Source organism: Pongo abelii, chromosome 11 (genome assembly GCF_028885655.2).
Source record: "Pongo abelii isolate AG06213 chromosome 11, NHGRI_mPonAbe1-v2.0_pri, whole genome shotgun sequence".
NCBI classification, from domain to species: Eukaryota; Metazoa; Chordata; class Mammalia; order Primates; family Hominidae; genus Pongo; species Pongo abelii.
In genome coordinates this window covers 118,504,717-118,519,520 of record NC_071996.2, presented here as the reverse complement: position 1 = coordinate 118,519,520, position 14,804 = coordinate 118,504,717, and the positions used below count along the sequence as shown (strand labels likewise).

The window sequence follows — 14,804 nt, the reverse complement described above, 5'->3', positions numbered from 1 at the left end:
ATTGACTTAAATCATTTTAATGACACTTTAATATTAAAGAGTCACTGGGCCCAGTGTCTGTGAAATGCTCTCTGTGCCCTGCCTCTGCTAGAGCAGACACTGTGTGCAGGAAAGAAGACAAGAGAATGTAGGACAAGTCCTACTGGCCTGGCAAGGGTCCCACCCCCTAATTCCTGTGACGCATCCAGTGCGGGTGACATGTTCTCTAAGGTGTGGATAGGCAATTCATTTCATGGAGAGTAGGAGGTGTGGGTTCAGCTGCTGCCTTTTTTTTTTTTTTTTTTTTTCAGTGAGGCATTATCTGAATGATGCTCATTCTCTCTTGAGTCTGGACTTCATGCAACAAGCAGCAACTGGATATTATTTTAAAATAAGTATAAGCCACCCAAAGATACTGATCTGGGTCCTTCTTTTGGAAGAAGGGTTGATTGAGAAGTGCCTCTTGGTTAAGGAATAACCACAGGGAAAAATCCAGCAGAAACAGAAGAACTGTGGGTTTCTTACCCCAGCCCTCAAGGAAGCTATGCCGTGAAAGGGGTACTGATACACTGACATACAACAGGTTGGACGGGGCATCAATTCTTCATTTGTGGAGTGGAAAAAAGAAGAGGAAATCTCTCATTTGGGGCATTTGAAGGATGGCTTCCCTGTTTCATCAGCTTCAGATCCTGGTCTGGAAAAATTGGCTAGGTGTAAAAAGGCAGCCGGTGAGTTAAAAAGTGTGGGATTATGGGTCATGGGGCAATACGCCAGGTAATCCTAAAATGTGATATTAATGAGAAGTAAAAACAGAAGAGTTTAAAGGCATTTTCCAAAGCAGGAAGTAAGATATTTATAATTCATCCCCCTATCTGTCTTATAGCTAATGGAGCGAGTCTTAACATGCCCCCAAAAGCAGCCTTTTGATTTCAGTAAATTAAAAGAGTAAATCAGGACATGCCCTGGGCAAAAAAAAGAACATGACTGGTTACTGGCTGAACTGGAACGTTGAATTCTGGTTTCAAGCCAAAAGGCTTTCAGAACTTTTCTTAATGAATTTAGTTAAAAATGGGATAGAGGAAAGAAAAGTATTATTTGAAATGTACAATAAATGGGAAGAAATATACTGAAAAACTGAAAGCCATGGTAAGTTTGTTTGAAAAGTAAAATAAAGAACAGAAATAGTTTGAAGGCTATTAGTATAGAAAAGCTACTGAGAAATTTTAGTATCTAAAAATCATTTACTGGGAATACCAAACGAGTATGTATATGTGCCATGTTTTAAGAATATTATTGAATCACTTAACTTTACTACTACAATCTATCTTCTCTCGCTCATTGCAACGTCTTTTTTGTACTCTTACATTAATGTTTGCGTTCTAATTACAAAGTTAGCTATTAGATCCTCATCAGATGGCTCCCAGGATGACTGAGAAAGGAATTGGTTTCTGAGAATTGTTATATATTCAGAAGAATGTTTAAAAACCTGGGAAATCCAGAAAGGTATTCAATATACTTTATTTTAAAGTGGTAATTCCCAGCCTTGAATGAGTAATGTAAATATTATGCAAATAATATGCATCATACAGAAACCAGCATTTTATCTATGCACCTTATCTCGCTCCAGGCTTGCTTGGAGTGCCTGACATTTTACTTGAGTGTTTTGATGTATGTACTAAGAGGAGGAAGTAGATGTTCACTTACCCTTGTGAATTTTGTGGGTAGGGCTTTAAAATTCTAAGACATGTGATTGCATGGGTGTGGGGTTTGAATATAAAATTATAAATTCATTCATGTTTTTATTTGGTTTTTAACTGGAAAAAAAAAGCACAGAAGAAAACCTCCCCATAATTATCATGTGGTTGATTCTGTGTGGTATAAGCAGGGAAAGGATCCTGGGTGTGTGGATGTGGTCATGTGGTCAGAGCATGCGAGTTGGGGCCCCTGCTACTGCTCCTCATGTAACTTAAGTAGCTTAAGACAGTTTCTCTAAGCACTGTTTTTCCCACCATGATGTGGCATGATGAGTTAGATGTGACATGATTAGTTAGATGTGGCATGAAGCCTGCCACATCTAACTCATACTGGGGGAAGTACCAAATGTGCTAATGTATTTCAAAGTGCTTTATAATACTGACACACTTAGCAAATAGATTAGTGAGGGATTTGAGGCAATGTGTGTCATATTTTATGCAGATTAATAATGAAAGGAAATTCAGGAGAAGATACCGTGGGTAAAAGGAAGAAATCCACATACAGTCAAGTTTGTAAGTGATAAAAATTCAATAGCTAAAAACAAAAACACAGAGGAACGAAAATCTGTGTGTGTTATTGCCAGTAATCTGAATGCTGAGGTCTGTTTCTTTTACAACTCTATTTTGTGTAAAAAAAAGTTATAGGAAAAAAAAAACACCCAAATCTCAGGTGAAGATGTTTGTTTTTCACTGAGAAATTTTATCTTTAGAAATTTTAATGACAATTTTTTTTCCTCATTTTGAAAGTAGTGGGTATATCAATTTTCTCCTTTGGGGTTTCTCTTCATTTTAGTCAGTGTTTGCTGGACATGGTGAAATATTTAGGGGAGATGCAAGTCAGATATTAAAAGTTTTTCAAGCATGACACCTTGCATTATTCCCATCTAGTCAAAACCCCTAAATAAACTCTGGTAACTATACTTTTCCTAGGGAGGGAGAATACATGACCCATTAGTTCATTTTGGGACAGGAAATGATTCAGATCTTAAGTGCACCTTAAACAAATGGAAACCAGAACAGATAAGTCTTCATGGCAGAGTGAGGTCAGAAAAAGTCCAAAATTTGGGACAATACAGAAGGCCAACCTGAATCCATTATAACCAACCAGAGGGACAAGAGACACCTGTAGAAGATGGTGATGCAAAAGAAAAAGGAAGGACAATTCTGAGTGGAGGGGGGAAGTGCAAAGAAAGAGAAATTTCCTTCACAGTTTCGCCTAGGGTCAGCTCTGTCTCTCCATGTTGGGAAAAAGACTTGAAGACACTTGTGGGAAGGATATATGTGTGATGGCATTACACTTAAAAAGGAAGAGAGGAATAAGAGGTTGGAAAGTTGGAATTAAAGATCTAAAGGGGGATAAAATGAAAAAAAATTAAAGAGAAATTATAGGCAAATTAGAAGACAGACAAAATGTGAAATGAAGGTACATATGAATTTGAGGAGAAGAGTGTTTTTGTAGGAACTAGACTTGGTTATCCATCAAATAATAATTTAAAATGCAAGCTTTATATTTCTACATTCATAATCATTCTAAAAATTGTACATTCAAAATATACTTTTACTCACAGAAAAACAGAAATTAAGCTATGGACACAGGAATTGTATAGTCCTTACTTAATGGTAAAGAAAAATGGAAACATCACCACCATGACAACTTTGCCTAATTTTTTTTAGAAATTTCATCACAAAGCAAGGTGGTGGGAAGACTAATTCAAAAGAGAAGAAGTTAAGAATTTATTAATGGAGAAACAAATGACACATGGAAAAAGCAAAGGAAAACAAAGATATAGTAAAAATATTAAGGTAGATTGGAGATTAATGAGGAAATGTGTTGATTATAAAAGTATATGCACAGTGCACAGTGGCTCATGCCTGTAATCCCAGCCCTTTGGGAGGCCGAATCCGGTGGATCACTTAAGGTTAGGAGTTCAAGACCAGCCTGGCCAATATGGCAAAACTCTACTAAAAATATACAAGAATTAGCTGGGCAGGATGGCAGGTGCCTGTAATCCCAGCTACTTGGGAGGCTGAGGCAGAGGAGAATTGCTTGAACCTGGGAGGTGGAGGTTGCAGTGAGCTGAGATCGTGCCACTGCACTCCAGCCTGGGTAACACAGTGAAACTCTGTCTCAAAAAAAGAAAAATAAATAATTTTTTTAAAAGTATTTGCTGGCCAGGTACAGTGGCTTATGCCTATAATCCTTTGAGAGGCCAAGGCAGGTGGATGACTTGAGCCTAGGAGGTCGAGACCAGCTTGGGCAACATGGTAAACCCTGTTTCTATTTAAAATACAAAAATTAGCTGGGCATGGTGGCGCATGCCTGTATTCCCAGCTACTTGGGAAGTTGAGATGGGAGGATTACCTGAACCTGGGAGGTCAAGGCTACAGTGAGCCTAGATTGAGCCCCTGTACTCCAGCCTGGGCAAAAAAGTTTGACCCTGTCTCTCTCTCTCTCTCTCTCTCTCTCTCCATATATAGCATATATATATAGCATATATATATATAGCATATATAGCATATATATATAGCATATATATATAGCATATATAGCATATATATATAGCATATATATATATAGCATATATATAGCATATATATATAGCATATATAGCATATATATACACCATATATATAGCATATATATACCATATATATATAGCATATATATAGCATATATATAGCATATATATATAGCATATATATATAGCATATATATAGAGCATATATATAGAGCATATACATATAGAGCATATCTATATAGAGCATATATATAGCATATATATATAGCATATATATAACATATATATAGCATATATATATAGCATATATATAGCATATATATAACATATATATAGCATATATATAGAGCATATATATAGCATATATATAGAGCATATATATAGCATATATATAGAGCATATATATAGCATATATATATAGCGCATATATATAGCATATATATAGCGCATATATATAGCATATATATATAGCGCATATATATAGCATATATATAGCGCATATATATAGCATATATATAGCGCATATATATAGCATATATATAGCATATATATATATACTAAAATAGAAAATGAGAAGAGAATTACAAACAGCTATACAATCTGAGAAACAGGATGAGAATAGCATAAGCTAAATATTTAGTTTGGCTATAAAAAAAGGGAATCTTTAATTTTGGTGGTGACTTCCCTCAAAATTATTCTTGGAGTAAATGTCTCTCTCTTTTTTTTTTGTAAAGTAAGATATCAGAATTCTGGAATATTGGGACATATCTAACTGACTTAATTTTACAGGGTCCTAGAATGCTCAAGGGACTTGTCCAAGGTCACACAACAAATTTAAAGCTGAAAGTCAGATTTCTCCAAGCATGAATATATTCTTTCCATTACTTCCTGATGCTTCTCTATTGTTCCTGAGTTGAGTTTTTTCCCTAACATTCTCTGATCCCACTTAACAATTAGCCCACCAAAGAACAGATCATATCTGCTAAGGAGGCCTTAGAAATTGATGGTTTTTAATATCTGTGGTAATATCAATTCTCAATTGTATTGCCAAAAAAATGAATACCAAAGGAAAGTAAAGAAAAATACATTAAGTACTAACAGAAATGTTAGGTAATAGAGAAAGCCAACTAGGTGCAGTTGCTAACCTGCCGGGCTTGTAATTTAACTTTAAAAATAATGAAATAATGAAGAAATATTCCAGCAGAGATGGTTAGCAATAGGAAGGCTTACCTAATGAGATGCTAGTTAATGACAGGGAAGAGTCCTGGGACAGCAAAGAGATTGCAGGCTGAAAGACTAGATAATATAAGAGTTTGTCTTCCATTAAGATGACAAAGTCTATGAGAAATATGAGATTATGTAAAGTGACCACACCTACATATTTTTGGAATTCTTGATAGAGAAGGAGAAAAAGTAAACAACTTGAAAAACATATTTTAGAGAATAATTCAAGAAAATTTCCCCAATCTTGCTTGAATGGTAGACATCCAGATATTACCAGAGATTCAGATAAATTTAGAGAACACTTGTGAGAGTTTATGCAAGGCAAACGTCACCAACTCATATAGTCACCAGACCATCCAAAGTTCATACTTAAAAAAAAAAAAAAAAAAATTTAAAGCCAGCTAGAGAAAAGAGTCAAAGCACCTACAAAGGACAACTGATTAGACTAACAGTGGGCTTCTCGGCAGAAGCCCTGTAATGGAGAAGATGAAGATCTATTTTTAGCCTCCTTAAAGAAGAAAAAATGCCAGCTGGAATTTTATATCCTGCCAAACTTAGCCTCATAAATGAAGGAGAAAGTCTTTCCCAGACAAGAAAACACTAAGAGAATTTGTCATCATTAGCCTGGTCCTACAAGAAATTTTCAAAGGATTTCTAAACATAGAAACAAAAGGACAACACAGAAAATGATACATAAGTACAAAGCTCACAGATCTTGTAAAGCAACTGCACAATAGAAACCTCAAAAGAACTAGCTAACAACATTACATCAAGAACAAAATCTCACGTATCAACATTAACTTTTAACATAAATGCCTCAATGCCCTGCTTAAAAGATATAGAATGGCAAATAGGATTTTAAAAAAGACACAGCCATCTTCTGTCTACAAGAGACTCACCTACTGGGTAAAGATGCATTCAGACTCAAAGTAAAAAGGTAGAAAAAGATATATCACACAAATGGAAAAGAAAAGCAAGCAGGAATAGCCATTCTCATGTTAGATAAAACAGATATTAAACCAACAACAGTTAAAAAAAAAAAGGACAAAGGCATTGTGTAATGATAAAAGGTTCAATACAACAAGAACCCAACTATCCCAAGTATATATGAACCCAATACTGAAGCACCCAGCTTTACAAAATAAATACTACTAGACATAGGAAAACAGACTAATAGCAATACAATAATAGTGGTGGACTTCAACACCCCACTGATATTACTAGACAGATAATCAAGGCGGAAAATCAACAAGGAAACTCTGGACTTAAATTGGACTATGGAGCAAAAGGACCTAATAGACATTTATAGAACATTATACCCAACAACTGCAGAATATACATTCTTCTCATCTGTGCATGAAACAGTCTCCAAAATTAACTGTATGCTTGTCTGAAAGGGAAGTCTCAATAAATTCAAAAAAATTGAAATCATATCAAGTATCTTCTTGGACCACAGTGGAATAAGATTGGAAATCAATACTAAGGAGAAGCTTTCATGTTTTAGTACATGGAAACTAAACAGCTTTCTCCTGAACAGCTTTTGTGTAAACAATAAAATAATGGCAGAAATTTAAAAAATGCAAAACAAAAATAAAGACACAGCATACCAAAACTCCTAGGATATAGCAAAGGCAGTGCTAAGAAAAACTTCATAGCATTAAATGCTTACATCAAAAAGATAGAAAGCTCTCAAATTAACAATTTAACATCACACTTGAAGGTACTAGAAAAACAAGAGCAAAATAAAATAAAAGCTATCAGAAGAAAAGAACAACACAGATCACAGCAAAAATAAAGGAGATTCAGGCCAAAAAAAAAAAAAAAAAAAGAAAGAATCAATGAATGAAAAGTTGATCCTTTGAAAGGCTAAACAAAATTGACATACCACCAGCTAGACTAAGGAAAAAAGAAAGATTCAAATAAGTACTAGAAATGATAAAGATGATATCACAATTGTTACCAGAGAAACAGAAAAGGTCATCAAAGAATACTATGAATACCTCTATTCACACAAACTAGAACACCTAAAGAAAATGAATAAATTCCTGGAAACATACAACCCCCAAGATTAAACCAGGAAGAAATAGAAACCCTGAACAGACCAATAACAAGTAATGAAATTAAATCAATAATAAAAAAAATCTCCCGATAAAAAAAGCCCAGGACAAGATGGATTCATCGCCAAATTTTACCAGATGTACAAAGAAGAGGTGGTACCAATCTTGGTGAAACTATCCCCCAAAAAAAAAATCAAAGAGGAGGGCTCCCTTCCCAACTCATTCTATGAATCCAGTATTACCATGATTATCAAAATCAGGCAAGGACACAACAACAACAAAAAAGAAAACTACAGGCCAATATTTCTGCTGAGCATAGATAAAAAAATCCTCAACAAAATACTAGTAAACTACAACAGCACATGAAAAAATAATTCATCATGATCAGGGAAGCAAGGATGGCTCAACACACACAAATCAATAAACACGATCCACCACATAAGCAGAATTAAGCACAAAGACCATATGATCATCTCAATAGATGCAGAAAAAGCATTCCATCAAATCCAACATCCTTTCGTGATTAAAAAAAAAACCCTCAGCAGACTAGGCATAAATGAAACATACCTCAAAATAATAAGAGTCTTATATGACAGACCCACAGCTAACATCACACTGAATGGGGAAAAGTTGAAACATTTCCCCTAAGAATTGGAACAAGACAAGGATGTTCAGTCTCACTACTCCTATTGAACATAGCACTGAAAGTCCTAGCTAGAGCTATCAGGCAAGAGAAAGAAATAAAAGGCATCCAAATTGGAAAAGAGGAAGTCAACTTATCTCTGTTCAATGAGATGAACAGGTATATGCCATGATCATATACCTAAAAAACCCTAAAGACTCCTCTAGAAGACTTCTAGGCCTGATTAGTGACTTTAAGTAAGTCTCAGGATACAAAATCAACATACACAAATCAGTAGCATTTTTCATACAGCAACAATGGTATATCTGAGAACCAAATCAGAAACTTAAGGCCATTTAAAATAGCCGCACAAAAAATACCTAGACATATATTTAACCAAGGAGGTGAAAGATCTCTACAAGGAGAACTACAAAACAGTGATGCTTTAATTTCTTTAAATTGTAGATAACATCAATAAATGGAAAAACATTCCATGCTCATGAATTGGAAGAATCAATATTGTTAAAATGACCATATTCCCAAAGCAGTCTATAGACTCAATGTAATTCCTAACAAGTTAGTAATATCATTTTTCACAGAATTAAAAAAAAAAAATCCTAAAGTTTACATAGAACCAAGAGAAAGCCTGAATAGCCAAAGTACTCCTAAGGAAAAGGACAAATCTGGAGACATCACATCACCTGACTTCAAATTATACTACAAGGCTACGGTAACTAAAACAGCATGATACTGATACAAAAATAGACACAGATCAATGGAACAGAATAGAGAACCCCAAAATAAAGCCACATACCTACATCTGACTGATCTTCAATAAGGCTAACAAAAATAACAATGCAGAAAGGACATCCTATTCAATAAATGGTGCTGGGTAACTAGCTAGCCATATGCAGAAGAATGAAACTGGATCCCTATTTCTCATCACATACAAAAATTAACTCAAGATGGATTAAAGACCAAACAAAAGACTGAAACTATAAAAATCCTAAAAGAAAGCCTGGAAAAACTTTTCTGGACATTAGCCTAGGCAAAGGATTTATAATGAAGACCCCAAAAGCAAATGCAACAAAGCAAAAGTAGACAAATGGGACTTAATCAAACCAAAATGTTTCTGCACAGCAAAAGAAATAACAGGATAAGCAGACAATCTACAGAATGGGAGAAATTATTTACCAATTATGCCTCTGAAAATGAATTAATATCTAGAATCTATAAAGAACTCAAACAAATCAACAGAAAGAAAACGAACAACCCCATTAAAAACTGGGCAAAGGATATGAGCAGATATTTCTCAAAAGAAGAAATACAAGTGGTCAACCAACACATGAAAAAATTCTCAATATCGTGAATCATAAGAGAAATGTAAATTTAAACCGCACTGAGATGCCACCTTACACAAGTCAGAATGGCTATTACTTAAAAAGTCAGTGTGGAGCCCACAGCAACTCCTGCTCGCCCTGGATGCAGATCAGGCAGCACCAAGGACATGACCCGGAGACCTGAGATCAGACACAGACGTTCTGAAGGAAGTGGACTGCTCCTGAAGGATCTGAGACCCTTCCAAAACTGTGAGTGCCCCAACTGTGGAAGTGGAAAGGGAGACTCTCCTCTCCCAATCACACACCCCCACAGGAGAAGCTGAAGGCACTGGTATCCACGGCTGAGAGACCATAGACAGTTCACATCACAGGACTCTGTGCAGACAACCCACAGTACTAGTCCAGAGTCGGGTAGAATAGCTGAGTTGCTAGACCCAGCAGAGAGACAACAATCACTGCTCTTGGCTCACAGGAAGTCACATCCACAGGAAAAGAGGGAGAGTACTACATCAAGGGAACACCCCATGGGACAAAAAAATCTGAACAACAACCTTCAGACATAGATCTTCCTTCTGACAGAGCCTACCCAAATGACAAGGAAACAGAAAACTAATGCTGGTAATATGACAAAACAAGGCTCTTCAACACCTCCAGAAAATCACACTAGTTCACCAGCAATGGATCCAAACCAAGAAGAAATCCCTGATTTACCTGAAAAATAATTCAGGGAGGTTAGTTATTAAGCTAATCAGGGAGGGACCAGAGAAAGGCAAAACCCAGTGCAAGGGAATCCAAAACATGAAAGAAGAAGTGAAGGGAGAAATAGTCAAGGAAATAGATAGCTTAAAGAAAAAAAACAATAAAAAATTAGGAAACTTTGGACAAACTTTTAGAAATGCAAAGTGCTCTGGAAAGTCTCAACAATAGAATTGAAGAAGTAGAAGAAAGAAATTCAGAGCTCAAAGACACGGGCTTAGAATTAATCCAATCCAACGAAGACAAAGAAAGAAGAATAAGAAAGTGTCAACAAAGCTTCCCAGAAGTCTAAAATTATGTTAAATGACCAAACCTAAGAATAATTGGTGTTCCTAAGGAAGAAGAGAATTCTAAAAGCTTGGAAAACACATTTAGGGGAATAATTGAGGAAAACTTCCCCAGCCTTGCTAGAGACCTAGACGTGCAACTACAAGAAGCACAAAGAACACCTGGGAAATTCATCACAAAAAGATCTTTGCCCAGGCACATTTTCATCAGGTTATCCAAAATTAAGATGAAGGCAAGAATCTTAAGAGCTATGAGACAGAAGCACCAGGTAACCTATAAAGGAAAACTTACCAGATCAACAGCAGATTTCTCAGCAGAAACCCTACAAGCTAGAAGGGATTGAGGCCCTATCTTTATAGCCTCCTTAAATAAAACAATTATCAGCCAAGAATTTTGTATCCAGCAAAACTAAGCATCATATATGGAGAAAAGATGTAGTCTTTTTCAGACAAATGCTGAGAAAATTCGCCATTACCAAAGCACCACTACAAGAACTGCCAAAAGGAGCTCTAAATCTTGAAACAAATCCTGAAAACACATCAAAACAGAACCTCTTTAAAGAATAAATCACACAGGACCTATAAAACAAAAATACAAGTTAAAAAGCAAAAGCAAAATAAAGAAAGTACACATGAAATAAAGAGCACAATGAATGCAATGGTACCTCATTGCAACCATGCAATACCAACAATGAATGCAAATGGCCTAAATGACCCACTTAAAAGATTTAGAACCACAGAATGGATAACAACTCACCAACATCTGCTGCCTTCAGGAGACCCATCTAGCACAAAAGGAGTCACATAAAGTAAAGGGGTGGAAAAAGGCATTTCATGCAAATGGACACCAAAAGCAAGCAGGGGTACCTATTCTTGCATCACACAAAACAAACTTTAAAGCAACAGCAGTTAAAAGAGACAAAGAGGGACATTATATAATGGTAAAAGGCCTTGTCCAAGAGGAGAATATCACATTCCTCAACATATAGGCAGCTAATACTGGAGCTCCCAAATTTATAAAACAATTACTAATAGACATAAGAAATGAGATAGGCAGCAACATAGTAATAGTGGGGGACTTCAGTACTCCACTGACAGAATTAGACACGTCATCAAGGCAGAAAGTCAACAAAGAAACAATGGATTAAACTATACCTTGGAACAAATGGACTTAACAGATCTGTACAGAACATTTCATCCAACAACGGCTGAACACACGTTCTATTCAACAGTGCATGGAACTGTCTTCAAGATAGACCATATGATAGGCCATAAAACAAGCTTCAGTAAATTTAAGAAAATTGAAATTATATCAAGCACTTTCTCAGACCACAGTGGAATCAAACTGGAAATGAACTCCAAAAGGAGCCTTCACAACCATGCAAACACATGGAAATTAAATAACCTGCTCCTGAATGAACATTGGGTCAAAAACAAAAATCATATGGAAATTTAAAAATTCTTCGAACTCAACAACAATAATGACACAACCTATGAAAACCTCTGGGATACAGCAAAGGCAGTGCTAACAGGAAGGTTCATAGCCCTAAAGGCCTACGTCAATAAGACTGAAAGAGCACAAATTGACAGTCTAAGGTCACACCTCAAGGAACTGGAGAAACAAGAACAAACCAAACCAAAACCCAACAGAAGAAATAACCAAGATCAGAGCAGAACTAAATGATATTGAAACACAAAAAAATTACAAAAGATAAATGAAACAAAAAGCTGGTTTTTTTGAAAAGATAAATAAAATAGACCACTGGCAAGATTAACCAAGAAAAGAAGAGAGAAAATCCAAGTAACTTCACTAAGAAACGAAACGAGATAATACAACTGGCACCATTGAAATGCAGAAGATCATTCAAGGCTACTATGAACACCTTTCTGCACATAAACTAGAAAACCTAGAAGAGATGGAGAAATTCCTGGAAAAATACAACCCTCCTAGCTTAAATCAGGAAGAATTAGATACCCTGAACAGACCAATAACAAGCAGGGAGATTGAAATGGTAATTAAAATATTACCAACAGAAATAAAGCCCAGGACCAGACAGATTCACAGCAGAATTCTACCACAAATTCAAAGAAGAATTGGTACCAATCCTTTTGAAACTATTCCACAAGATAGAGAAAGAAGGAACTCCCCACCCCCTAATTTATTCTATGAAGTCAGCATCATCTTAATACCAAAACCAGGAAAGGACATAAGCGAAAAACAAAACTACAGACCAATATCCTTGAAGAATATAGATGCCAAAATCCTTAACAAAATACTTGCTAACCAAATCCAGCAACATATCAAAAAGATAATTCACCATGATCAAGTGGGTTTCATACCAGGGATGCAGGGATGGTTTGACATATGCAAGTCAATAAATGTGATACACCACATAAATAGAATTAAAAACAAAAATCACATGATCATCTTAATAGACGCAGGAAAAACATTTGACAAAATCCAGTGTTCCTTTATGATGAAAACTCGTGGCAAAATTGGCATACAAGGGACATACCTTAATGTAATAAAAGCCACCTATGACAAACCCACAGCCAACATAATACTGAATGGGGAAAAGTTGAAACATTCCCTCTGAGAACTGGAACAAGACAAGGATGCCCACTCTCACCACTCCTCTTCAACTTAGTACTGGAAGTCCTAGCCAGAGCAATCAGGCAAGATAAATAAATAAAGGGCATCCAAACCAGTAAAGAGGAAGTCAAACTGTCATTGTTTGCTGACGATATGATTGTTTACCTTGAAAACCCTGACGACTCCTCCAGAAAGCTCCTAGAACTGATAAAATAATTCAGTGAAGTTTCCAGATACAAGATTAATGAACACAAATCAGTAGCTCTTCTCTACACCAACAGCGACCAAACAGAGAACTAAATCAAGAACTCAGCCCCTTTTACACTAGTTGTAAAAAAATAAAATACTTAGGAATATACCTAACAAAGGACTTGAAAGCCCTGTGCAAGGAAAACTAGGAAACACTGCTGAAAGAAATCATAGACAATGAAAACAAATGGAAACACATCCCATGCTCATGGCTGGGTAGAATCAATATTATGAAAATGACCACACTGCCAAAAACAATCTACATATTCAATGCAATCCCCATCAAAATACCACCATCATTCTTCAGAGTTAGAAAAAACAATTCTAAAATTCATATGGAACCAAAAAGCCCACATAGACAAAGCAAGACTAAACAAAAAGAACAAATCTGGAGGCATCACACTACCTGATTTCAAACTCTACTATAAGGCCATAGTCACCAAAACAGCATGGTACTGGTATAAAAATAGGCACATAGACCAATGGAACAGGATAGAGAACCCAGAAATAAGCCCAAATACTTACAGCCAACCGATCTTCCACAAAGCAAACAAAATCATAAAGTGGGGAAAGGACACCATTTTCAACAAATGATGCTGGGATAATTGGCTAGCCACATGTAGGAGAATGAAACTGGATCCTCATCTCACCTTATACAAAAATCAGCTCAAGATGGATTAAGGACTTAAACCTAAGACCTGAAACTATAAAAATTCTAGAAGATAACATTGGAAAAACCTTTCTAGACATTGGCTTAGGCAAGGATTTCATGACCAAGAACCCAAAAGCAAATGCAATAAAAACAAAGATAAATAGCTGCGACCTAATTAAATGAAACAGCTTTTGCACAGCAAAAGGACCAGTCAGCAGAATAAACAGACAACCCACAGAGTGGGAGAAAATCTTCACAATCTGTACATCTGACAAAGGACTAATATCCAGAATCTACAATGAACTCAGATCAGCAAGAAAAAAACAAACAATCCCATCAAAAAGTGGCCTAAGGACATGAACAGACAATTCTCAAAAGAAGATATACAAATGGCCAACAAACATATGAAAAAATGCTCAGCATTACTAATGATCAGGGAAATGCAAATCAAAACCACAATGTGATACCACTTCACTCCTGCAAGAATGGTCATAATAAAAAAATCAAAAAAGAGTAGACATTGGCATGGATGAGGTGAACAGGGAACACTTCTACATTGTTGGTGGGAATGTAAACTAGTACAGCCACTATCAAAAATAGTGTGGAAATTCCTTAAAGAACTAAAAGTAGAACTACTATTTGATCCAGCAATCTCACTACTGGATATCTACCAAGAGGAAAGGAAGTCATTATTCGAAAAGGTACTTGCACACACATGTTTATAGCAGCACAATGCACAATTGCAAAATTGTGGAACCAACCCAAATGCCCA

The 14,804-nt window shown here is 36.0% G+C and overlaps 1 protein-coding gene across 1 annotated transcript in view; it reads left to right on the top strand.

Annotated features, from left to right (window-relative positions):
- Positions 1-638: 638 nt before the first annotated feature.
- Positions 639-14,804, top strand: part of ABCA12 (ATP binding cassette subfamily A member 12) — a 204,750-nt gene continuing 190,584 nt past the window's right edge. Inside the window, exon 1 of the mRNA XM_024243578.2 lies at positions 639-707. Within this exon, the coding sequence (XP_024099346.2) occupies positions 639-707 (69 nt within the window). The remainder of the gene's footprint in view (positions 708-14,804) is intronic.